The sequence below is a fragment of the Pongo abelii genome, chromosome 10 (assembly GCF_028885655.2).
Source record: "Pongo abelii isolate AG06213 chromosome 10, NHGRI_mPonAbe1-v2.0_pri, whole genome shotgun sequence".
In the NCBI taxonomy this organism is placed as follows: domain Eukaryota; kingdom Metazoa; phylum Chordata; class Mammalia; order Primates; family Hominidae; genus Pongo; species Pongo abelii.
This window is the reverse complement of record NC_071995.2, coordinates 98,711,263-98,737,640: the sequence shown is the minus strand read 5'-3', so window position 1 is coordinate 98,737,640 and position 26,378 is coordinate 98,711,263. Positions and strand designations below refer to the sequence as shown.

General features: G+C 42.7%; 1 protein-coding gene across 3 annotated transcripts in view; it reads left to right on the top strand.

Annotated features, from left to right (window-relative positions):
• The first annotated feature begins 8,216 nt into the window (after positions 1 to 8,216).
• BLTP3B (bridge-like lipid transfer protein family member 3B) overlaps positions 8,217 to 26,378 on the top strand; it is a 106,796-nt gene continuing 88,634 nt past the window's right edge. The window contains exon 1 of one of the 3 annotated variants that reach the window (XM_024257224.3): positions 8,217 to 8,815. In XM_024257224.3, the coding sequence (XP_024112992.1) occupies positions 8,772 to 8,815 (44 nt within the window). In that variant the 5' untranslated portion in view covers positions 8,217 to 8,771. Of the gene's footprint in view, positions 8,816 to 22,937; positions 23,084 to 26,378 lie in introns of those variants that run through there. The other 2 variants (XM_024257223.3, XM_054528163.2) reach the window with 2 other exon arrangements.

Below are 26,378 nucleotides of genomic sequence, written 5' to 3'. Positions count from 1 at the left end.
ACTCCTGAGCTCAAGCAGTCCTCCCGCCTCATTCTCTCAGAGTGGTGGGATTACAGGCATGGGCCACCACATACAGCCAGAGTTACTTATTTTCACAGTGGAAAGTTTCTTTGAGCCAAGTTTGAGAACTGCAACCCTGAAGACATAGATTTAAGTTTCCTTGAATGTATGTTCCAACTAGCAGCAGTTACAATTAGTTTGTTTTGTTGGTTTTTTGGGTTTTTATTGAGACAGTGTCTTGCTGTCGCCCAAACTGGAGTGCAGTGGTGTGGTCATTGTTCACTGCAGCCTTGACCTGCTGGACTCAAGCAATCCTCCCTCCTCAGCCTCCTAAGTAGCTGGGTCTACAGGCTCAAACCACCACTCCTGGCTAATTTTTGTATTTTTTTATAGAGTCAGGCAGGGTTTCACCATATTGCCCAAACTGGTCTTGAATCCCTGGGCTCAAGAAATCCACCCACCTCAGCCTCTCAAAGTGCTGGGATTACAAGGAGGAGCCAACAAACCTGGCCTGGCCACAAGTGGGTTTTTAAAGGAAAAGAGGGCCGGGCACGGTGGCATGAGCCACCCTGTAATCAGAGCACTTTGGGAGGCTGAGGCGGGTGGATCACTTGAGGTCAAGAGCTCGAGACCAGCCTGGTCAACACAGCGAAACTCCCGCTCTACTAAAAATACAAAAAAAATTTTAGCTAGACATGGTGGTGGGCGCCTGTAATCCCTGCTGCTCGGGAGGTTGAGGCAGGAGAATTGCTTGAACCTGGGAGGCGGAGGTTGTGGTGAGCCAAGATCCCACCATTGCACTCCAGTCTGGGCAACAAGAGTGAAACTCCATCTCAAAAAAGTTCTTAAAATTGCTTACCAAGAATTTACATTGGTTCATTAAAATAACATAAGCAATTTATTGGTGATATGTTGCTCTTTGTATCAGAAATTCCAGGAACATGAAGATAGTGAATGAGGGTACACTGTGCAACTTGTGGTAACATTTTAAGTAATTTGGGCCAGGTTGGGTGGCTCACACCTGTAATCCCAGCACTTGGGGAGGCTGAGGCGGGTGGATTACTTGAGGTCAGGAGTTCGAGACCAGCCTGGCCAACATGAAGAAACCCTGTCTCTACCTAAAAATACAAAAATTAGCCAGGCGTGGTGGCATGTGCCTGTAGTCCCATCTACTTGGGAGGCTGAGGCAGGAGAATCGCTTGAACTTGGGAAACGGAGGTTGCAGTGAGCTGAAATCACACCATTGCATTCCAGCCCGGGCATCGCAGCGAGACTCTGTCTCAAAACAAAAAAAAAAACAAACAAAAAAACATTTTAAGTAATTTGTTAGTCTGGAAACTACAGGGTAAGAGATAAAAAACCAAAATGCCTTTAAACAACCCTAGACATGGGTGGGGGAATGTGACTTACGTCTTATTCTCATGTCTCTCAGGGTCTAATACATTTTACATACCTCACATTTTCCAGACTGCTCTGAGCTACTTTTCTTTATCATAGTCATTCTATTTTCTCCAATTTAATATTAAAGTTATAAAATCTAAAAACCCTTAAAAACAAAAGTTGTAAGATCTCTTATTCCAGTCAAGTAAAGAATGCTTTGTAAATCTTACATCATAGAGCAGCCATCATTTCTATTTATCTCTTATCCTTTAAAATATGCTATTTTCAGGCCAGGCATGCTCGCTGACACCTGTAATCCCAGCACTTTGGGAGGCCGAGGCAGGCAGATCACCTGAGGTCAGGAGTTCGAGACCAGCCTGGCCAACATGGTGAAACCCTGTCTCTACTAAAAATACAAAAAATTAGCTGGGCATGGTGGTGCTCTCCTGTTGTCCCAGCTACTCAGGAGGCTGAGGCAGGATAATCGCCCAGGAGGCAGAGGTTTGCTGTGAGCCTAGATTGCGCCACTGCACTCCAGCCTGGGTGACAGAGCTATACTCCATCTCAAAAAAAAAAAAAAAAAAAAAAAAAAAATGCTGTTTCCATCTTGTCTCTCCTGTTTATCCGCCCTTTCTCATTTAAGCTTCTTTTTCCTTTCCTCATGACTTACATACCCTTTGATCAAGATTATTCTTGTTCTTGGCTTCAGCTACCACGATTTGTAAACCGGAATTTCCACCCAAAACTATAACCTTACAAAATTTCCACTGAGAAATCCTCAGAAAGCCTTAACAGCAAGAAATTCAACAGGATCTTATCTCCAAAACTGCCTGTCCAACTATATTACTTAACTAGTGGCGTGCCCCGAGCAAAAACCTCAATTACCTTCAATGTTTATCCTTGATTTAATCTTTGGCATGTGTCCTTTACCTTCTTTCACCTCTACTGATACTGTCTTACCTCTCACCTGAAATAATGCCACCACCTTCTCAATGCCCTTTCTGCCTCCATTCTGTTCTCCATCCTCTGAACTGACAGCAAAATTGTCTGTAAATATTTTTCTGACTCAGAAATATGAACATCTTCCCCAATTAACCCATCACAGAGGTCTTCAGGACTCACTATTTCCTATAAAATGATGTCTATATATTTACATTTACAATCTTATCTCCCTCCAACTTTTTTTTTTTTTTTTTTTTTTTGAGACGAAGTTCCGCTCGTGTTGCCCAGGCTAGAGTGCAGTGGCGCAGTCTTGGCTCACTACAACCTCCATCTCTTGGGTTCAGGCAATTCTTCTGCCTCAGCCTCCCAAGTAGCTGGGATTACAGGCACCCGCCACCATGCCCAGCTAATTTTTTTAATTTTAGTAGAGACAGAGTTTCACCATGTTGGCCAGGCTGGTCTCTAACTCCTGCCCTCAAGTGATCCACCAGCCTCGGCCTCCCAAAGTGTTGGGATTATAGGCCTGAGCCACAGCACCCAGCCTAAACTCATTTTATAGTCTTGTGCTGGTGAATGTTTAACAACTAGATCTCTAGGGGAAAAAGCCCTGCTTTCTATGTTGTAAATATTGTCATCATGGCTGATTTCAAACTACCCTTGTGGACAAAAAGAATCAAAGTCTATAAACTATTTGAAGAGATTTATTCTGAGCGAAATATGGGTGACCATGGCCCATGACACAGCGCTCAGGAGGTCCTGAGAACATGTGCCCAAGGTGGTAGGAGTGCAGCTTGGTTTTATACATTTTAGGGAGGCATAGACATCAATCAAATACATTTAAGAAATACATTGGTTTGGCCGGGTGCGGTGGCTCATGCCTGTAATCCCAGCACTTTGGGAGGCTGAGGCGGGCGAATCATGAGGTTAGGAGATCGAGACCATCCTGGCTAACACGGTGAAACCCCGTCGCTACTAAAAATACAAAAAAATTACCTGGGCATGGTGGCGGGCGCCTGTAGTCCCGGCTACTCGGGAGGCTGAGGCAGGAGAATGGCGTGAACCCGGGAGACAGAGGTTGCAGTGAGCTGAGATTGTGCCACTGCCCTCCAGCCTGGGGACAGAGCGAGACTCCGTCTCAAAAAAAGAAATACATTGGTTTGGCCAGGCATGGTGGCTCACGCCTGTAATCCTAGCACTTTGGGAGACTGAGGTGGGTGGATCACGAGGTCAGGAGTTCAAGACCAGCCTGGCCAATATGGTGAAACCCAGTCTCTATTAAAAATACAAAAAATTAGCTGGGTGTGGTGGCGCGTACCTGTAGTCCCAGCTACTCGGGAGGCTGAGGCAGAAGAATTGCTTGAACCCAGGAGGCAGAGGTTGCAGTGAGCTAAGATCGCACTACTGTACTCCAGCCTGGGCAACAGAGTGAGACTCCATCTCAAAAAAAAAAAAAAATACATTGGTTTGGCCAGGTGTGGTGGCTCACGCCTGTAATCCCAGCACTTTGGGAGGCCGAGGCGGGCAGATCACGAGGTCAGGAGATTGAGACCATCCTGGCCAACATGGTGAAACCCTGTCTCTACTAAAAATACAAAAATTAGCTGGGTGTAGTGGTGTCTGCCTGTAGTCCCAGCTACCTGGGAGGCTGAGGCAGAAGAATCACTTGAACCCAGGAGGTGGAGGTTGCAGTAAGCTGAGATCACGTCACTGTACTCCAGCCTGGCGACAGAGCAAGACTCCATCTCAAAAAAATGAAATACATTGGTTTGGTCCAGAAGGGCGAGACAAGTCAAAGGAGGGGAGCTTCCAGGCTATAGGTAAATTTAAACATTTTTTGGTTGACAATTGGTTGACTTTGTCTAAAGACCTGGATGTTCTGGTTAAGATAAAAGATTGTGAAGACCAAAGTTCTTTTGAAGTCTTAATGTGGCTGCCCTTAGAGATAATAGATGACAAATGTTTCATATTCAGACCTTTAAAAGGTGACAGACTCTTAGTTAATCTCTTCAGTATTGATAGGGCCTATAAGAAAAAAACCTAGCTATGTTAAGAGATTCTTTATAGATGCAAATTTTCCCCCACAAAGAATGGCTTTGCAGGACCATTTCAAAATATGGCAAAGAAATATGTTTTGGGGTAAAATATTTTGACTTTCTTCTTTGTCACTGATAAAACAGGATGAGGTAAAGAAGCTGGCCAAAACCCATCAAAACCAAGATGGTCATGAAAGCAACCTCTGGTCATCCTCACTGCTCATTAACACTAATTATAATATATTTGCATACTAAAGGAAACTCCCATCAGGGCCATGACAGTTTACAAATGCCAGGGTAACATGGATAAATTACTCTATATGCTCTGAAAGGGGGAGGAACTCTCAATTCCAGGAACTCCCTGAACCCTTACTAGAAAACTCATGAATATGTACCCTTTGTTTAGCATATAATCAAGAAATAACCATAATGGGCAGCCCATGCTGCTACTCTGCTTATGGTGTAGCTATCCTTTTATTTCTTTACTTTCTTAATAAACTTGGTTTCACTTTACTCTGTCAGCTTGGTCTTGAATTCTTTCCTGCAGAAGGCAGGAACCCAAGTAGCCTCCCGGCCTGAACCCCAATTTGGGGGTCACCCTATGACAACCAACATAGCTAAATATCTGCAGAATTCGGTTTTGATATGGACAGGAGACAGGGAAATACTGGGTAGAAGAGAGTGGTTCCCTGGCAAATGCCCTACTCTCAAGCCTGGAAACCCGCGGTCCTAAATGAGAACAGGCATTTCTGTTTTTGTGCTCAAAAGTTGCCTTTTGGCCCGCCACAGCCCCCTATCTTGTATCCATAGAAACCCCAAACTGCAGGCTCCACAAGCAGATGAGCAGACAAGGAGATGAACAGAAGAGCAGAAGAATGGCAGAACAGTGCAGCAGAGAGAAGAGAAGTAGTGACTGAATGCTGAGAAGAGTTTGGCCACTGGATGGCCAAACCCCAGGGGAAGATCATCTTCCCACTCCATCCCCTTTCCAGCTTCCCATCCATCCTGTTGAGAGCCACCTCCACCACTCAATAAAACCCCACATTCGCCGTCCTTCAAGTCCCTGTGTGACCTCTTTCTGGATGTCTGACAATGACCTGGATACTAAGAGGGCACTGAGCTAGTTAACACTTAAGCCATATGTGGACAACAAAGCTAAAAGAGTGCAGTGTAACACATGCCCACTTGGGCTTCAGGAGTTGCAGTTACCCACCCCTAGATGCTACCATGGGGCCAGAGTTCAAAAGTCCTTGCCCCGGCTTCTGCACTTGCCCATCTGTGTGCTCCCTGTCCTATAAGGGGTTTGCATGTGCTCAGTGGCCAAACAGATGAGCCACACCCCTGTGTACTTCATGCATTAGTGTTAGTCCTGCGAGTGAAGTCAGGGAACTCTTATGCTTCAGTTTTAAATCCAAGTCTTTGATTTCAGGGTCCATTTTTAAAAAAAAAATTAAATGGATTTATTCATGTCTTTGAAATAATACCTCCAATATGTCTATCCCCAAATGAATTACTCCTTCCTCTGTGTTCTTGTAGCACTTTGCTTGTTTTTGGTAAAGTAATTAATAATATCTAGCCTTTATTGAGTTTGCTATATATTAGGCAGTTTAACAGTAGCTACTACTAATAATATCTCTTAACACATGAGATCACTGAAGCTGAGAAAGATTAAATAATTTGCTGAAGTTTACACAGTTACAAAGTGGCCAGCATTTGAACCAGAGTCTACTAATAGAGCTGAAGGTCTAAGTAACATGAATCTGCCTTCCAAGCCAGGCCGTTAACTCTGATGGTAGGAACAGAGTTTTTTGTTTTCATTTAGGCAGCCCCAGGATACTTGAATAGTGCCTGGTTTATAATCTATGATAAATGTTGAGTGTAGTCCGCCGGGTGTGGTGGCTGATGCCTGTAATCCCAACACTTTGGAAGGCTGAGGCGGGCAGATCACATGAGGTCAGGAGTTCGAGACCAGCCTGGCCAACATGGTGAAACTCCGTCTCTACTAAATATACAAAAATTAGCCTGGTAATCCCAGCTACTTGGGGGGCTGAGGCAGGAGAACTGATTGAACCTGGGAGGCGTAGGTCACAGTGAGCCAAGATTGTGCTGCTGCACTCCAGCCTGAGCGATGGAGTATGACTCTGTCTCAAAAATAAAATAAAAATAAAATGAAATGTTGAGTGTAGTCAACTTACATGTCTATCCTTTCCATTCTGCAAAAAGGGCCAGCTCATCAGACTACGTGTAAACTACTTCCCACCCAACTCCCAAGACGTACAACCAAACATCTTGTAATACATCCCTCAGGGGTGGTACAATTTCTTTTCCTGTTTTAGATATCACTAATGTTAAAAGAAAAACTTCAGCCAAATTAAATTTAAAGGAGTTTAACAATGAACGATTCCTGAGTCCGGCAGCCCCCATAATCACAGCAGATTCAGAGAGACTCCAGCACAGCCACATGCTGGGAGAAGATTTCTGGCCAGCAAAATGAAAGTGAGGTCCAGAAAATGGAAGTGAGGTACAGAAACAACTGGATTGCTTACAGCTCAGTGTTTGCCTTATTTGAACACAGTCTGAACAATTGGCTACATTTGGCCAAAACTCACTGATTGGCACAGGTGTGGGCTATGGTCGGTTTATACCTCTGCTTATTTTCTTAGGTTCATGATGTACAGAAAAACCTTTAGGCCGAACTCAATTATGTAAGGAGGCAGTGTTAGGCTAAACTTAACACTGAGTAATTTTTTTTTCTTTTTTTTTTTTTGAGACAGTCTTGCTCTGTCGCCCAGGCTGGAGTGCAGTGGCTTGATCTCAGCTCACTGCAACATTTGCCTCCCGGGTTCAAGCAATTCTCCTGCCTCAGCCTCCTGAGTAGCTGGGATTACAGGCGCCCGCCACTACACCCAGCTAATTTTTTTTTTTTTTTTTTAGAGACAGAGTTTCCACCATGTTGGTCAGGCTGGTCTTGAACTCCTGACCTCAAGTGATCTGCCTGCCTCGGCCTCCCAAAGTGCTGGGATGACAGGAGTAGTCATTTTAATCTCTGAAAATGTTAGCTCTGTTTGGGATTGGGTGGGGTGGAGGTGTAGAATTGTAATGGTTTTCCCTATTTCAACAATTTCCTTCCTTCCTTACAGAAATTTTCATATGATATTTACATCTTTAGGTTCAACCTAGTGAAGTGGGTAAGGCTGATGATTAATCTATTTCACAGATGATTAAAATGAAACTAATAGTAAAGAAATTATTTTCCCCAGGATAACACAGCTAGAAAATACCAGAGCCAGGACTTGAATTATAGGCCTTCTAATTCCTAGGTCCTAGACTACTAGGAACCATTGTCAACCTTTACTTCCCTTAGAATAGAAATAACCAAGGGAAACATTAAATTGCCACATTTAGGTAAGGGAAAGGCAGGATACCTTAGCAAAAGAAAAAAAGAAAACCAAAAACAAAAACCGAAGGAAGAATATGAAGAAAGGTGAGTAGGTCAAGAGAGCAAAGCAAGCAGAAGAGTTAATGGCCGATACTTAAAACATTCTGAGGAAGCCGGGTGCAGTGGCTCACGCCTGTAATCTCAGCGCTTTGGGAGGCGAGGAGGGTGGATCACGAGGTCAGGAGTTCGAGACCTACTGGCCAATATGGTGAAACCTCGTCTCTAATAAAAATACAAAAATTAGCCGGCCGTGGTGGTGCGCACCTGTAATCCCAGCTACTCAGGAGGCTGAAGCAGGAGAATCGCTTGAACCCTGGAGGCGGAGTTGCAATGAGCCGAGATCGTACCACTGGACTCCAGCCTGGGTGACAGAGCAAGACTCGTCTCAAAAAAAAAACAAGCAAAAAAATAAAAAACATTCTGAGGAAATGAATAAGGGAAGTAGGACGTGGAAGGAAAAATCAGCGACAGGTCAGCGATGGAGGCGGGAACACCACCAGCAGAGGCAAGGAGGGAGGATTAAGGCCAAGAAGGTTGGTGTATTGAGAGTCAAGGGCCCTGTGTCGCGAGGGCTAAGAGGGACCCCGGGGCCAGGGCCGCAAACCTCCCGCTCCCGCCCCCGCCCCCGCCCAGAGCCCAGCCAGAGCTCGCCCAGAGCCGGCGTTGGCCCCGCCCCGCCTCGTGCCGGCCCCGCCTGGAGCTGCCCCGCCTAGAGCCGCCCCGCCCCCGCCCTCCCCCGAGTCTCTTAGGTGATGCTGCAGCCAAGATGGCGCCTGCGGCGGCCGTGGCGGCCTGAGCGCGATGCTGCGGGTTCTCGGCGGCGGCTGTGGCCTTGGCCGGGGCCTCGGGTCTCTCCCGGTCGTGAGCGATCAGCGCCTCTCCTCCGGCCGGGCTAGCTGGGACAGAGAGGAGACGGCCACGAAGAGAGGAGGCAGTGAGCAACAGGACGAGAGCGCGGCTCCTCCAGCCTCGGCACCATGGCTGGGATCATCAAGAAACAAATCCTGAAGCACCTCTCCAGGTCAGTGAGCGCCTCGGTGTCGGCGCCAGTCGGCCTCCGCCCCAGCCCGCACTGGAGTCAGCCTGCGGCTTCGGGGGCGGCGGCGCCTGGCGGCTGTGCGGGAGGCGACCTTCGGACTTCCCCGCTCTGGCCGGGGCAGGGGTCGCGGCCCCGGATCTCTTGTCGCCGGCGGCGCCGGGGGCTCGCCTCACGAGTCGGCCCCTGACGCGTCCTCTCCCAGGGCGGGCGCGCGGAGGAGCGCGGAGTGCGGAGCGCGGCGGGCTGGGATCGCTCCCGGCGCGGCGTCTGGGGGCGTCCCGGATCTGCTCTGTGCGGTACTGAGCGGAGGCTGGAGGTGGCCTGGCGTCACCCAGGTGCCTGGTTAATATGCTGGGCTCTAACTCGAGCTCGGTGCTCCTTCCCCTTGGAGCAGAGCGGTTCCGTTAACCGAGGGCTTCTGGCGCAGTGTGGACTCAGTGGAGGCTGTGTTCTCAGTGAAACGTTAACCTTGTGATTGTTCTGAATTCCTCCCACCTTGGCATTCCCGCTCTGAGGCATCAGAGGGTGTGCCTGTTTGCACAGTTAGGATTTGTTTTAGGTAAATAAGCAGAGTTCGCAGCTTTGGCAAGTTCTTTCTGGAGTCCTGTGAGACCCACATCATTATTACTGAATATTTTTTTTTGGTTTTTGCTCTTTTTCCTCTGCAACTCTAAAATTCAGGGAGTTAACATCTGTGGTGATTAAACCCAAGACATGTCATTCTCTCCATTTCATAACGCGGTTTTAGTCAGAAACATGACTCAGTAAAGCTGGCAGTTTGCTACTGCTCTTGGCTTCTCCGTGTTTGTCTCAAGACACAGGCTAAATGTAGGCTCTTGTTCCAAGTTGTTACCAGCGAACTTAAAGCCCTTGGTTAGGATCCCTTTCTGTTCGATTTCTAAGTTAATTTTAACTAATTTTGGGAAGACACTTGGGTATGATGATAGACTTGTATAGTAAACATAATTCTTGATTCCCCAGATTGTCTTATACCACAGGTTATATATTGGGAACAGAATTCCTACTTCTGTGATTCAGCAAATATTTTCCTCACTTATGATACTGAATAAGATATAGAACTTTTCTTAAAAGTAGCAAAGTATAGCAGCGTGTGTGTGTGTACATATATATACATATATACATATACATATATACACATATATATATATACACATACATATATATGTAGTATTTTTTTAGTAGAGACTGGGTTTCACCAGGCCAGGCTGGTCTTGAACTCCCAACCTCAGGTGATCCGCCCTCCTCGGCCTCCCAGAGTGCTGGGATTACAGGTGTGAGCCACCACGCCCCGCATGAATATGTATTTCTTAATGTTATCACTCATTGGAAAGTTTCTTTTAAAATTATATATATGGTCCAATCTTGAACTATCTTATTTTGGAAGGTTTTATCTATTTTTAATTTATGTCCTCCAGCCTTTCTCATACCCAGCTCCACAAGAAAATACAGATCTGCAGAAAATGATTTGAATGCCTATTTTCTCACTCGTCCAAGGATGATGCTGCACAGCTAGTACCACTCTAGATGCTTAGAAGAAAAGTTAATTCAATCAACAAATAGTGCATTAGAGTTTAATTCTTTTATAGAACTCCATTTGAGAGGGGCTCTTAAAAATTAAGAGCATGCATACCAAAGTATAATTAAAAAAATTAAGAACAAAGATGTAATGGCTTACTGCATGAGATAGAAAACACCCATATATTGAAAATTGAGTCCTTAGGGCTAGTTTTTATTTTATTTTTTATTTATATCTTTTTTTTTTTTTTTTTTTTTTTTTGAGACAGAGTCTCACTCTGTCTCCCAGGCTGGAGTGCAGTGGTATGATCTTGGCTCACTGCAAGCTTTGCTTGCCGGGTTCACGCCATTCTCCTGCCTCAGCCTCCGGAGTAGCTGGGACTACAGGCACCCGCCACCACACCCGGCTAATTTTTTGTATTTCACAAAATACAAAGAGACAGGGTTTCACCATGTTAGCCAGGATGGTCTTGATCTCCTGACCTCGTGATCCGCCCGCCTTGGCCTCCCAAAGTGCTGGGATTACAGGCGTGAGCCACCGCGCCCAGCTATTTATGTCTTTTTTGAGACGGAGTTTGGCTCTTGTTGCCCAGACTGGAGTGCAATGGCATGATCTCGGCTCACCGCAGCCTCCGCCTCCTGGGTCCAATCAATTCTCCTGCCTCAGCCTCCTAAGTAGCTAGGATTACAGGCGTGCGCTGCCACGCCTGGCTAATTTTGTATTTTCAGTAGAGACAGGGTTTTTCCATGGTGGTTAGGCTGGTCTCGAACTCCCAACCTTAGGTGATCCACCTGCCTTGGCCTCCCAAAGTGCTGGGATTACAGGTGTGAGCCACCGTGCCTGGCCCTTAGGGTTAGTTTCTAAATCTGTATGATTTCTAATAGCTGTGTGATAAATAGTGTGATGAGGATTTTTTTTTTTTTCCAGAGATGAGTTTTTGGGACACTTGAGTTTTCAGTTATTTCATATTTCAAAACATCCTTAACTCAGGTGACTAAAGAGTATCAAATTCTTATTTTTGGTTAATAAGTTAATCTTACTGCTAATTGCTGTCATCTCCTAAGAAAAATAGTTATTCAGAAATCTAAAGGCAGCTCGTAATTGACAAAAGAAGGCAGGTGTTGTGATAAATTATAGCTACTCAGGTAGGAATGAACTTTTGAAATTACCTGGTTCAAGTTTAATTTTATAGACTATCCAGTAATGAAGATGTCACTACATTGACCTAGTGGTCTGGGATACAGTAGAATATAGTTTACCAGGAAATAATTAAACATACTACTTTCTAATACTAGACATCACGTGAGGCCTGTGTATGCAACCCATTGCACCTTCTCAAAGGTGACCTTTCCTGACCACAGAGTTTAAAATTGTGAGCCCCCATACTGCCAGTCTTCTTGCTTACATTATTTTTCTCCATAGCACTCATGCTTGTCTGTCATACATATTTACTTCTTTATGTATTTTTGTCTTTCTCCACTTGAATGTAGACTCTATGAGAGCAGGGATTTTTGTCTTGAAGCTGGCCTAAAGTAGGTACTCAACAACTATTTGTTGCATGAATGTGGATACATAACATGAATGAGCTTACTTTCTCTTACATTGCTCTTTTTTTACTGAGGCAAGACTACTGTCAATATTCTTATTGATTTGGGAATGACCAGTTTCCCTGTGGCTTTAGGAGGCAGTGAGTAATTGAATCATTAAATAAATGTGGTGCCTTTGGAGTCCTGGAAAATAACTAGGAAAATGACCTAGTTCTTACAGGGGTTTAAATGAGGGGTCTTCCAGTAAGGAAATGACCTAGTTATTGTATAGGGGGGAGGAGTTCTGCCAGTAAGGAGGAAGACTATGAACCAACATGAGAAAGAGCTCTCATTTTTAGCCTTGAGGTTGAAATATAGTGCAGTTGCAAGATTAAAACCGTCTTTGCCTGGATGAAGGGACTTGAGAAGCTGGTATGTTGGGAAAGTATGAAAGAAGAATTGTTCTTAAGAGATTAACAGATGCTTTAACTCGATGCTAAACTATTTGAGAACTGTAAATCTATATACTTGTTCCTTGCCTAATTGTTAGTTTGTATTCCAAGCATCTCTCCAGTTGTTAATAAAAAGTTTTATCTACTTGAAGAATCTGAAATGAGGACAAGGAGGTGTGTTGGTGGGGCAGGGGGAGGTTAGAGTAGTGACATTTTTCCAGAGTGAAACAGGAAAAGCTTTTGAAGGAGAAAGCGCCCCAATTTTTCAAACTGTAATAGGACTGAATATATTTTGGGAGAATTTTCTAGGAGAGTAGTTTTTCACACGGTAATGGAAACTTCTAAAGAAAAGTTGTAACAAATGTGAGAAAGGAAATAAAAGCAGAAGCTACCTTTCAGCTCAAGGCCTTAGTGTGTGTGTGTGTGTGTATGTATGTGTATACACACGTACATACGTGTGAACAGGCGCTTGCAAATCGGCAAAGTGGACGTATATTTAATTAAGCCAGGACCTGAGAAGGGGTAGGGAAGTTTTGGATACAGACACTCTCTTCTCCTTCACTCCCTTAGGCTAAGGGCATACTGTGCTCTGCACAAGGTTTCCTGGGAGTGGGAGTTGACTGGGCAAACATACACCTCACCTGGGTGGAGTCATTGTATAGTTTAAAGCAGCAGTTGTCAACCAGGGTCAATTTGCCTCGTAGGGGACATTTGGCAGTGTCTGGAGATATTTTTAATTGTCAAGACTTGGAGGGGAGGGTAATATTACTGCCATCTAGTGAATAGAGGCCAGGGATGCTGCTAGACATTCTACATTGCACAACATATTCCCCCACAACAAATAATTATTTGCCCAAATGTCAGTAGTTCCGAGGTTGAGAAACCAGTTTAAAGTGTACAGGTGTGTGTCGTATGATTGAGCTAGGGTTCTGTGCTAGTAAAGTTGTTTTGCCTGCAAACATCAGAAAGCTGATCTATTTAAGTAAAAAGGGAAATGTAACAGAAAGCAGAAGAATATCTGAACAATCAAATCAAGGAAAGAACAGGAACCAGCCAGCTCCTAGAATCTCATTGGAAGAGTCTTGGACCTTCCTCTTAAAGTAGCAGTAGGGTTTTTTAACCTTGGCATCATTGGCATTTTGAACTAGATAGTTCTTTGTTGTGAAGGCTGTTCTGTGCATTGTAGGATGTTTAATGTCTCCAGACATTGCCAAATGTCCCATGGGAGGCAAAATTACTCCTGGTTGGGAGCTACAGCTTTAGAGTGCTGGCCTATCTTCCATAATTCCCAGTCTTTGATCTCTCCTGTCAGGTTTCAGAATCCCATAGAGAGAAAGCCTTTGTGACCCAATTTTGTCTACTCATGGTTCAGTTAGCAACGGCAAAGGGTTGTACAGCAAAAATATGGTAATGGAGAGGGCTATTTTGAGTTAGGCTTGTTGCTCCATTAGTCATCTGTAATAGGCAGTGCACTAAATTAGATTTCCAAGGGCCTCATTTGCTACGTTAAGGAAATTGAACTTTATCCTGGGGGTGAGGAGTGACTACTAATAAAGGTAAGAGGGATATGCTCGTTAAAGCAGTCTTATTTTTGAAGTCTACGGTTTAGGAGCAATATCTGGGGTGGAAATACGGAGTCTACAAATGGACTCTGAGTAACTTAAGTAGAAAATGGGGCCAGGTGTGGTGGCTCATGCCTGTAATCCAAGCACCTTGGGAGGCCAAGTCAGGCAGATCACTTGAGCCCAGCAGTTTGAGATCAGTCTGGGAAACATGATGAAACTCTGTCTCTACCCCAAATACAAAAATTAGCCAGTCTCATAACGTAGTCTCAAAAAAAAAAAAAGAAAAAAATATTCATTATGGATATTCAGAAGGGTTAAACACGTGCAGGATTTGGTGCCTGAATGGCAAAGTGATGAGAGGGATTAGAGTGCTTCACTTTATGTTGATGGGATTGGCCGCTAGATTGAGGATATATAAGGAAGGGGAGGAGAGGGCAGTAGCTGATAGCCTGGAGAGAAAAGGAAATAACCATCAAAGGATTGGGAATGCTATCTAGGTGGAAGAGTAATGGAGTAAAGGAATGAGATAATTGGAAGGGTTGGAGATTTTGTCTGAAACTGTCACATTGAAGTTTAAGATTTTAGAAGTGAAGTAGATCTGGTTTAGGAAAAGCTATCTGAAGCTGGGCGCCGTGGCTTACGCCTATAATCCCACCACTTTGGGAGGCCGAGGCGGGCGGATCACCTGAGGTCGGGAGTTCGAGACCAGTCTGACCAACACGGTGAAACCCTGTCTCTACTAAAAATACAAAATTAGCCGGGCATGGTGGCACATGCCTGTAATCCCAGCTACTCGGGAGGCTGAGGCAGGAGAATTGCTTGAGCCCGGGAGGCGGAAGTTGCAGTGAGCGGAGATCGGGCCATTGCATTCCAGCCTGGGCAACAAGAGCGAAACTCCGTCTCGAAAAAAAAGAAAAGAAAAGCTATCTGATATGGCCATAGAAGTGAGTTGCTGAAGAAAAGTTAAGGTGCATGTAATTGGAGATCAATACTGCTAGGTCTAAAATCTTTCCAGTACTGACCATTCCTAAAAGGAAATGCAGTGTAGCTTATTTAGTCTGCCAGACATTATTTTTTCAAATGCTAACTTCACATCATTACTGATAGGCTAATATTTGTATCATAAATTTTTATAGTAAAGCTCAGTTAATAATTTTTGAGAATTTATGTATTTAATGTTTTTGAGCACATATATATATGCCACATAGTGGGCATTAGAGATACAAAGATGAGTAAGACATGGCTTCAGTTTGTGGGAAGCTTCAGTGATTCCTACTAATATAAGAAGCATGAGTAGGATCACTAACTGTAACCTATTTCTAAATTGGACTACTTGTTTGGCATTGTGGGTGATGTGAAAAAGGAAGAAAAAATAAAAAAAAATTGTATTGCCATATGAAATTTGTTAGATTTTGCAACTTGGAAAAAATCTAATTTAAATTTTGTTTTTTGGATTATAAATTTACTTGAGTAGGTTTGAGGTGTTTTTTTTTTTTTTCGAGACAGAGTCTCTCTATGTCGCCCAGGCTGGAGTGCAGTGGAGCAATCTCAGCTCACTGCAACCTCCGCCTCCTGGGTTCAAGCAATACTTCTGCCTTAGCCTCCTGAGTAGCTGGGATTACAGGCACGCGCCACCACACCCAGCTAATTTTTGTATTTTTAGTAGAGACAGGGTTTCACCATGTTGGCCAGGCTGTTCTCGAACTCCTGACCTTGTGATCCACCCACTTTGGCCTCCCAAAGTGCTGGGATTACAGGCATGAGCCACCGTGCCTGGCTGACAGTATTCACTTTTAAATAATCTCTAATAATGTGAATTTCGACACTGTATATACTAGTTGCTTATTTAAAATAATTTAATGAGTGCCTACCTTGTACCAAATATTGTACCATACTGCTGGGGATGTAGCAGTTAACACACTAGGCAAAGATCCCTGCCCTTGTGGAGTTTACATTTTAATCAGAAACAGATAGTAAGTACATAAATAGGTGAAATACTATGTAAGTACAGTATATCAGTGTGTTAAATGCTACTGAAAAAGTAACACAGGGAAAGGGGATGAGAAGTACAATAAATTGGGGATGGAGTTTGCAATTTTAAATCTGGTGATTGGGAAGGCTTAATTGACAAAGCAATATTTGAGTCCAGGTGTGGTGGCTCACACCTGTAATCCCAGCACTTTGGGAGGCTGAGGTGGGCAGATCACTTCAGGCCAGGAGTTTGAGACCAGCCTGGCCAACATGGTGAAATCCTGTCTCTACTAAAAATACCGAAATTGGCCGAGCGTGGTGGTGCGCACCTGTAGTCTCAGCTACTAGAGAGGTTGAGATGGGAGAATTGCTTGAGCCCGGGAGGCAGAGGTTGCAGTGAACTGTCATAGCACCACTACACTCCAGCCTGCAGAGTGAGACCCTGTCTCAAAAAAAAAAAAAGAAAAAAAAGAAAGCAGTATTTGAGAAGAGACCTGAGAGAGATAGTGGGAACAAATGCAAAGGGTCCAGAACTGGGAACTTGTTTGGTATTTTAAAAACATACGACGGCCACCAATATAGGTGGAGAGAGTAAAGTGAGAAGAGGAAGATGCGATCAAAGAGAAAACAAGGGCCAGATCATGTGGGACCTTGTAGTGACTTTGACTTTTACTCTGAGATTGGAAGCCACTGGAATGCCTTGAGCCAAGGATCACTCTGGCAGCTATGTGGGAATTAAATAATAGAAGCACAAGGGCAGAAACAGGAACCCAATTAAGAGACGTTAACTATTCAGGTGAGGGAGAAGTTGGATTGAACGAAGGCAGATGCAGTGGAGTTGTTGAGATAGTGATAGTCAGGTTCTAGATGTATTTTGAAGGTAGAGACAGGATTGACCGACAGGTAAGATGTGGATTGATAGAGAAGAGAGGAGAGCAGTAATGGGTGACCATCCAGTTTTTGACATAAGCAACATAAGCAATGGAAAAGGTGGAATTGCTATAAACTAAATCGGAAAATTGGAGAAGACTGCAGGAGGAGCAGGCTTATGGGAGAAGATCAGGAGTTTGTTTTGGATATGTTCAGTTGGATGAAAGTTAGAATTTTTTTTTTTTTTTGGAGACAGAGTCTCGTTCTGTCGCCCAGGCTGGAGTGCAGTGGCACAATCTCAGCTCACTGCAACCTCTGCCTCCTGGGTTCAAGTGATTCTCTGCCTCAGCCTCCCGAGTGGCTGGGATTACAGGCAGCCGCCACCATGTTTGGCTAATTTTTTTAAAAATTTTTTATTTTTAGTAGAGATGGGGTTTTACCATGTTGGCCAGGCTGGTCTCAAACTCCTGACCTCAAGTGATCCACCTGCCTCAGCTTCCCAAAGTGCTTGGGATTACAGGCCTGAGCCACTGCACCCAGCCTGAATGTTATTTAATTGGAGATGTCTTCCCTTTTATTTGTGATCTAATTTAGACTATACATGTTTTAATCTGACAACAATGGAAGTATGTTTGTGGTTATCCTTTGGCTTATGCAATAAATAATTACTGGGAAGTGAATTGTGAGTTGAATTTTCAGGGGTGGATTTTTTTGCTATTGTTGGTTTTTTTTTTCCTTTTAAGTACATGCACTACAGTAGTCCTCCTCCATGGGCAGCACATTTCAAGACCCCCAGTGGATGCCTGAAACTGCAGATAGTACTGAACGATATGTATATTGTGTTTTTTTCTTTGTGTACATCTCTCTGGTAAAGTTTAATTTATAAATTAGTCACGGTCAGAGATTAACAAAAACTAATATGAAATAGAAAAATTATAACAATATCTGTATATTGTAATAAAAGTTATGTGAATGTGATCTCTCTCTTTCTCAAACTGTCGTACTGTACCACAGGTAACTGAGACCATGGAAAGGGAAATCTTGGGTAAGGGAGGACTACTGTATACAGCAGGTGTCTTTCTCTTTCATATAAATTTCCAACTAAAACCGGATACTGATTTGGGTGCTTGGTCTAGGAGATGTTGCAATATTAGCATACTAGAATCCTGAAATCAGAAGGGATTTGTTCCTATCTCAGAGAAGGAAATTATTAAAACATTGACATTTGTGACTTGTCCAAGGTCTCACAGATAGTGTTGAATGGTAAAGTCACTGATCCAGTACCCTTTCATTGATTTTTCTATGCTGCCTTTTAAGGTGTTTCCTACTCACCCCCACCCCACCTCAACAGTTTGCTTTTCTTTTTACCCAGTTTTCAACACTACTCTTGTTTTACCATCCTGCTTTAGTATCCCTTAGGAGATTCTTTTATGACTTGAGAATCATTTGACTCTGCAGTCCTTTGAAGTTAGAGGAACATAATATTTTGACTCAGCATTTCTTGAAAGTTGGGGGATGTCTCAGGCCATTTTGTGTTGCTGTAAAAGATTATGGGGCTGGGTAATTTATTTTAAAAGTTAGGTTTTATTTATTTGTTTATTTATTTATTTATTTTTTTGAGACAGAGCCTCACTCCGTTGCCCAGGCTGGAGTGCAGTGGTGTGATCTCGGCTCACTGCAAGCTCCGCCTCCCGGGTTCGTGCCATTCTCCTGCCTCAACCTCCCGAGTAGCTGGGACTACAGGCACCTGCCACCACCCCCCGCTAAATTTTTTTATTTTTGTAGAGACAGGGTTTCACCGTGTTAGCCAGGACGGTCTCGATCTCCTGACTTCGTGATCCGCCTGCCTCAGCCTCCCAAAGTGCTGGGATTACAGATGTGAGCCACCACGCCCAGCCTATTTATTCATTTTTGAGACAGAGTTTACTCTGTTGCTCAGGCTGGAGAACAGTGGCACAATCTCAGCTCACTGTAACCTCCACCTCTCAGGCTTAAGCAATTCTTATGCCTCAGCCTCCTGAGTAGCTGGGATTACAGTCATGTGCCACCACGCCTGGCTAATTTTTGTATTTTTAGTAGAGATGGGGTTTCACCGTGTTGGCTAGGCTGGTCTCAGACTCCTGGCCTCAAGTGATCCACCTGCCTTGGCCTCCCAAAGTGCTGGGATTATAGACGTGAGTCACCACACCCGGCCAAAAAAGAGGTTTATTTATAAAGAAAAGAGGTTTATTTAGCTCATGGTTCTACTGGCTGAGAAGTTCAAGGGCATGGTGCTGGCTTCCAGATAGGGCTTTTATGCTGCATGACAACATAGTGGAGAAGGTAAGGGGAAGCGGACACTTGAAGAGGGGAGAGCCTGAGGGATGTCCTGGCTTTATAACAGCCTACTCACGTGGGAACTACTTTATTTTCTGTGAGAGCTTACTACTGCAAGAACAATACCAAGCCATTTATGAAGAATCTGCCCCCATGACCCAAACACTTCCTACTAGGTGCCACCTCCCAACACTGTCACATTCGGGATCAGATTTCAACATGAATTTTGGTAGGGACAAATAAACCATATTCAGACTCTAGCAGGAAAACATAATTTATCTTTTTTTTCCTTTTCTTTTTTTGAATAATTTTCCTTTTTTGCAGTATTACACTTTGCTTTAGTACTGCAGTTTAAACACTTTTTAAATAAGTTGATCTCTTATCAAATACATGTGTTCTAAATTCTGCGTATTGTATGCTTAGGATGAATAATTTTTTTAACAGTGGGTATGGCTGGGCGCGGTGGTTCACGCCTGTAATCCCAGCACTTTGGGAGGCCAAGGCGGGTAGATCACCTGAGGTCAGGAGTTCGAGACCAGCCTGGCCAATATGGTGAAACCCCATCTCTACTTAAAAATACAAAAAATTAGCCGGGCATGGTGGCGTGTGCCTGTAGTCCCAGCTACTCAAGAGGCTGAGGCAGGAGAATTGCTTGAGCCCAGGAGGCGGAGGTTGCAGTGAGCTGAGATTGTGCCCCTGGACTCCAGCCTGGGCAACAGAGTGAGACTCCACCTCAAAAACAAAACGAAACAGTGGGTATTAGTGGCTGGAGTTTAGTTTGAATGTAAGTTACAAGTAAAAGACTTTTGGTTATTTTCATAAGTGAAAATCAAGTAGTTATATTAAAATCAAGTTATTCAAATAAAATTGAAGCCAGTATGATTCAGGATATAATTTATTGTTTGGTTTTTCAGACATTATATTCACTAATAGTTTGATTGACAGTTTATTGACTTATTTTAAGATTATTCCCAGCCAAGATGAATGCTGTGTATAAACTTTGAATTTCCATATTAGTTATCAACTAGGTTGAATTTGAACTTTATGCATATTTACTCTTTTTCTACCCAAAAATACTACTAAGAAAGAGATCTGGCTTCTTTTTACCACTACTAGTATAGCATCAAATGTTTTCCTTTACTGTTGTCTATTTGTAAATCTTTGAAAAAAATTTTTAATAAAATATATATATTTTAAAAGTTTAAATTAATTATTATTATTATTTTTTTTTTGAGACAGGGTCTTGCTCTGTCACCCAGGCTGGAGTGCAGTGGCAAGATTACATATCACTGCAGCCTCGACTTCCCAGGCTCTAGCAATCCTCCCACTTCAGCCTCCTGAGTAGTGGGGACCACAGGTGTGCACCACCTTGCCTGGTGAATTATTGTATTTTTGGTAGAGATGGGATTTTGCCATGTTGCCCAGGCTAGCCTCAAACTCTTGAGCTCAAGCAGTCCACCCACTTTGGCCTCCCAGAGTGCTGTGATTACAGGCATGAGCCACTGTTTGTAAATCTTCTGTGTGTACTTTTGTTGTTAGGGATGAGTATTTGGGAATAAACTTCATGATACCAGAAAATTCAGTGATTTTAAGATATGGCAAAAACTATATATATATATGTATCTATGTATGTATGTATGTATGTATGTATATATATATGTATTTTTTTGAGATTGAGTTTCATTCTTGTCGCCCAGGCATGGAGCGACCTCAGTTTACTGCAACCTCCACTTCCTGGGTTCAAGTGATTCTCCTGCCTCAGCCTCCCAAGTAGCTGGGATTATAGGTGCCTGCTACCACGCCCAGCTAATTTTTGTTTGTTTGGTTTTAGTAGAGACAGGGTTTCACCGTGTTGACCAGGCTGGTCTCAAACTCCTTACCTCAGGTGATCTGCCTGCCTTGGCCTCCCAAAGTGCTGGGATTACAGGCATGAGCCACCGCGCCCAGCCTCAACTTGTTACTTTTGCTGTGCTGCAACTTTATATATAACTGAAATGTACTATAAAGAGGGGCATCCATAAAATGTAAGATTTATCTTATTTTTAAAGAATATAGGTATTATTGAGTATGATTTTGATTATCCCCGTTGGTAGATTGTTCATTCCTACCAGTACTTAAGGAAGGTTCTGTAAAATATACAAATAAAATTAAGATATAGGAATGTCTTCTGGAAACAGTCTGGTAGATGAGTGAATAAATAGAATTCAAGATAGATAATGAATTTTATGAGAGAGTCACAAGCAAAACACTATGCAACCTTAACAGAGAGACAGTGAAACAGAGGTGGTCTGAATGTCAGTAAAGCTTGTAAAGAAATAATGAAATAAGGCCAGGTGTGGTGGCTCGCACCTGTAATCCTAGCACTTTGGGAGGCCAAGGCGGGTGCATCACTTGAGGTCAGGAGTTCAAGACCAGCCTGGCCTACATGGTGAAACCCCGTTTCTGCTAAAAATACAAAACAATTAGCTGGGTGTAGTGGCGCATGCCTGTAATCCCAGATACTCAGGAGGCTGAGGCAGGAGAATCACTTGAACCAGGAAGTGGAGGCTTCAGTGAACTGAGGTCGTGCCACACTGCACTCCAGCCTGGGCAACAGAGTTAGACTCCGTCCTAAGAAAAAAAAAACAAAAGGACATAAATGACAGCTTGAGAGTAATAAAATAGTTATTAAATCTGTTTTCCTGGACTAGGGTGTGTATACAAAGGAAATATTTAAGGCAAATATCCAGAGAAGTTAAGGGTAAGTTTTTAGGTCCTCCAAATTTGGCTGCAGTTTTAATTTCCCATATTACAGTTTTCTCCTTTTTTTCCACCCATCTTTTGTTGTCTTATTCTTGCAGCCAAATTGTCTGCATCTCTTCATAATAGGCCTTCTTCTCTCAGCTTTTAGTAGTGCATTTTCCACGGGCAGCTTTAACGAGGCTAATCATTGGCCTCCTCCATTTTAAAACTCCTTTAGGTCTTAAAGCATATCCTGTTTGATTATTAAAACAAATGCTTTGTTTTTTGTTAATTGTGTGGATAGTCATCTCTTTAAGGGCAGAATCGCCCTGACAATGTTTTAGAAGCCAGGGGCTTTGCTTGTCTTGTTCACCATTGTATCTTTAGCATCCGCCACAGGACTGCAGTACATAGTAGTTGTTCAAAAACATTTTTAACTGACCGGAGAAATAAATTTATACTACTTTGGCCTCCATAGAATACATAGAACATAAATTGGTTGCCCTGAATACATTTTTGGCAGGTTTAACTAGTTGACTCATATCCAGAAAATTTAGATTAAAAGCTTTTCTCCCCACCCCCCCGCTCCCCGCGAATACTATAGTTTTCCAATTTATTTTTGAGTATATAGATATGGCCTATTGCTGGATATCTCTTTGGTTTGTGGATTGTTTTTTATGGGTAGCTTTATGCCTCAGTATTCTCAGTGAAATGAAAATTACAGTTAAAAGTGGGGCTTTTGTCACTTAAACCAGTTTGATAATCTGTATGTGTAGATTGCTTGCTTTGTAGATTGCTTGTCTTAATTGATTTCATTTAATGTAAATTATACAGTTCAGCTTTTGTATAACTTCTACGACATAGTATCTCATTTTTGTTAATTGACAGTTTAATATAAAATTAAAAAGATAATGTGAATGTAATTGGGGAGTAGTAGTAACAGTGATAGAGAAAATGAAGAAAATCTTAAATGGTTAATTCATCTTAGAATTGAGGCAGTTTGCCTTTAGTTAATCCAATGTGAAATGCAACTGTATTTTTTTTCCAAAGGGCACCACAGCTAAATTTTTTTTATCATCATTCCTTTCCTCTTCCTTCCCTTAAACTTGCTCCCTTCTGTGTCCCCTGTGTACCCATTCCCTGCAGCGTTCCCTGCTGGCTGTGGTGGAGATTGGTGTGCTGTGAATTGCATAATCACCCAAATGAGTACCAGAGGAGTCTAAGAAACCCTGGCAACTGACTGCTTGCTTTCAACAGGAATAGGGACCTTTTTCTGAATTTCCTGCCCTCAGGTAATACTTCTATTCCCCATCTTTTTTTTTTTTTTCATTCTATAAATGCAAGCACTTAATATGCCCCGCATAAAGATACTTTGAGAATATTTTCTTACTGTTTTAGTCAGATACCTATTTCATTTTCTTTACTATGTAGCTAGAGGCTCATGTAATTCCTCTCTGAGTGTCTTTTACTTTTTTCTGAGATGGAGTCTCGCCCTGTAGTCAGTGTCTTTTCTAACAGATAAGGTTTGGCAACATACTTAAAGTTATAACCATCTCTTCCTGATGTTGCAAGAGAGTTTTGTAACTTCCTGCCAGCTGTTTGGAAATAGTAGTTAGCATTTGATCTACTTTTAAATGAATGGGTAAGGCTTCTTAGTCTAATGTAATTAGTGAGGTACAAAGGCTCCTTTGATAAAGAGGCTGTTTTGAATAATTCTCTCATTCATCATTGAGGGATTTAAGAATCTATTTTGTGTATTTAATGATAGTTATAATCTTTATCAAAGAGATTGAAATAAGTCTCACAAACAGCAGTGCAAATGGGATTCTTTTTTTGTTTTTTGAAGTGGTGGGAGTGGTGGGGGGAAAAGGTGTTGCTCCGTTGCCCAGGCTAGAGTGCAGTAGTGCAGTCACAGCTCATTATAACCTCAAACTCCTGGGCCCCAGTGATCCTCCTGCTTCAGCCACCAGAGTAGCTGGGACTACAGGCATGCACCCCATGCCTGGCTGAGTTTTTAAATTTTTATAGAGATGAAGTCTCACTATGTTGCCCAGGCTGGTCTCAGAACTCCTGGGCTCAAGCAGTCCTCCCACCTAGGCCTCCCAAAGTGCTGGGATTACAGGTATGCACCAGCATGCTCTGCCAGGATTCACTTTCGAAGAGTTTAAGGGTTTTACCGCATTCTCTTCTACCCTTTCCTGTCTTTTTAAAAATTTCATTATCAGGGAAAGCAATTATGTTATAAAACCAGGTTCTTGGAAATGGTGCTGAATTTCTTTCAATTTATTAGGACTCAGAGAAAAACCTAGAAACTCATATCACCGAATACTTCTAATTCTTGGGAAATTTATCCACATAAATACTTTGAACTTCCAAAAGTCTTGTAATAAATTGTTAATTAAATGCCACAAGTAGAATTGTGCAACTTATTGCATACTTACCTAAGAGTAATGGACAGTTGGGAAACTTGTTGGCTGTATGCTAAAGCAATTGTATAGGCCTAGTGGCCTAAATATTGTTTTACGTTCTTGTCTGCATTGATTCCATGCTTTCATTTAGGAACCTGGATCTCAAACAGAATTGCCAAGGGAAAGGTGCCAAGCTTTAACCTCAGGTAGAAACCTTTGAGATTCACTTTAGTATATTAATAGTTAAGGTCTTTTATTGTTTAAAATGGCTTTCAAGGATGGTTCTGATTTTGTGTATACCTCTAGCAAATCCTCTGAGACACTTGCTCGTGAAGTATAATCACAACTGTAGCCCTTTGTTTTTTCTAGATTATACCTCCTTAAAACATATCTTTTTTTTTTTTTTTTTGGCCTGGTTTATGCTTAGCTTATTCAAGGTGAAGTGTTATGATTGTATTCCAAGTTTTAACCACAGCTATCCGTGTGTTTATTCAAATCACCTACCAAGATTAATTCCTTTTTCTTCTTTATCTTCCTGTTTTAATCAGTCATGATTACTTTATATTGAAATAACTATTGAACTTATCTTCTTTATCCTGAACCTAGGACGTAGCAGGCTGCTTGGAATAAAGTAGATATCAGTAAGATTTGAATATCTCTCATCACCAGATTTCATTAATTATTTATTGCATCAGTTGTTGCAACTAAACGCCAAGTATTTTCATCGCCTTTGGGTCTCATACTTCTGTATTCCATCCTTGGCACTGTTAAGAGAAAGGTGTTTCCAAAATGCTAATCTTAACATTTAATTTCTTGCTAAAAATCTTTTAATGGCTCCTGTTTAAGCTTTTTTTTTTTAATAAAAAATTTTGTTTATAACAGTAGAATTTTTGTGCCCAAAGAGATTTTGAAAGAGAACTTTACTACATAAAGTAGACAAAAGTAGAGCTCCTCTAGTTGAATCAGTAATTGGATGGTGGGTGGTGGTGGTTCCTTTGGCATATTCTTTCTTTTTTTTTTCTCCTCTCACTTGAGTTGAACCATGAGCAGTCTTCTTAGGGGCACTGTGGGAACAACATTGATGTATAGGTTGAAACCCATATTCCTTGGCATGGAAAAGAAGAGTCCTTCATGATCTGGCTTCAGTTGGCTTCTCAAGGAATATTGTTTCTTTCCAAACTACCTGAGGCCTTATCTTACATCTGTGCCTACTGTGTGTGACCCTATAATCTTGAACATGCTGCTACTACCTCTGAAATGTCCTTCTCTCTGCCTTATTCACTTGGCAAAAACTTACTGTTAAAAATGTAGCTTGAGTGCTGCCTACTTTTATGAAGCCTTCCCAAAGTCTTCTTTACTATTTTCTTTATTTTAATAGATAGCCTCACTCTTTTGCCCAGGCTGTTCTCGAACTCCTGGGCTCAAGTGATCCTCCCACCTCAGCCTCCCAAAGTGTTGGGATTACAGGCATGAGCCACTGCGCCTGGATGTCTACTTTACTATTAACAGAATTGATCATCACCCTTTTCCTTGTGACTCCATTTTATCCTGTTGCCATTTTTATTGTATGACCTATCACATAGTACCCAGCACATAGTAAGATCATAACATATTGCAATGATTTATTTATACGCTTGCTTCTAATAATAAAATGTGAAGTTCTTGAAAAACAGTAACTATTTCTTATTTGTTTAAATTTCTCAAGAGCCTAATGAGTGACTGGCAAATAGTAGGCACTCAGTTTTTGCTATGAAGGATATATGTCTAGTTGTGTCAGATCTTCTGATATTTCAATAAAATCTGGATGCCCACATTTTCTGCCCTGCCCTACCCCCCTCACTCTGTTGCCCATGCTGGAGTGCTATGGCGTGATCACAGCTCACTGCAACCTTGACCTCCCAGGCGTAAGTGATCCTTCTGCCTTACCCTCCCAAGTAGTTGAGACCACAGGTACATCACCATGCTCGGCTAATATTTTATTGTTTCTAGAGATGGGGTCTCCCTATGTTTCCCAGACTGGTCTCAAACTCTTGCCCTCAGGTAATCCTCCTGCCTTGGGCCTCCCAAAGTGTTGAGATTGTAGTCGTTAGCCACCATACCCAGCCTGATGCCCAGATTTTTTTTTTTTTTTTTTTAGATGGAAACCGGTCACTCTGTCACCCAGGCTGGAGTGCAGTGG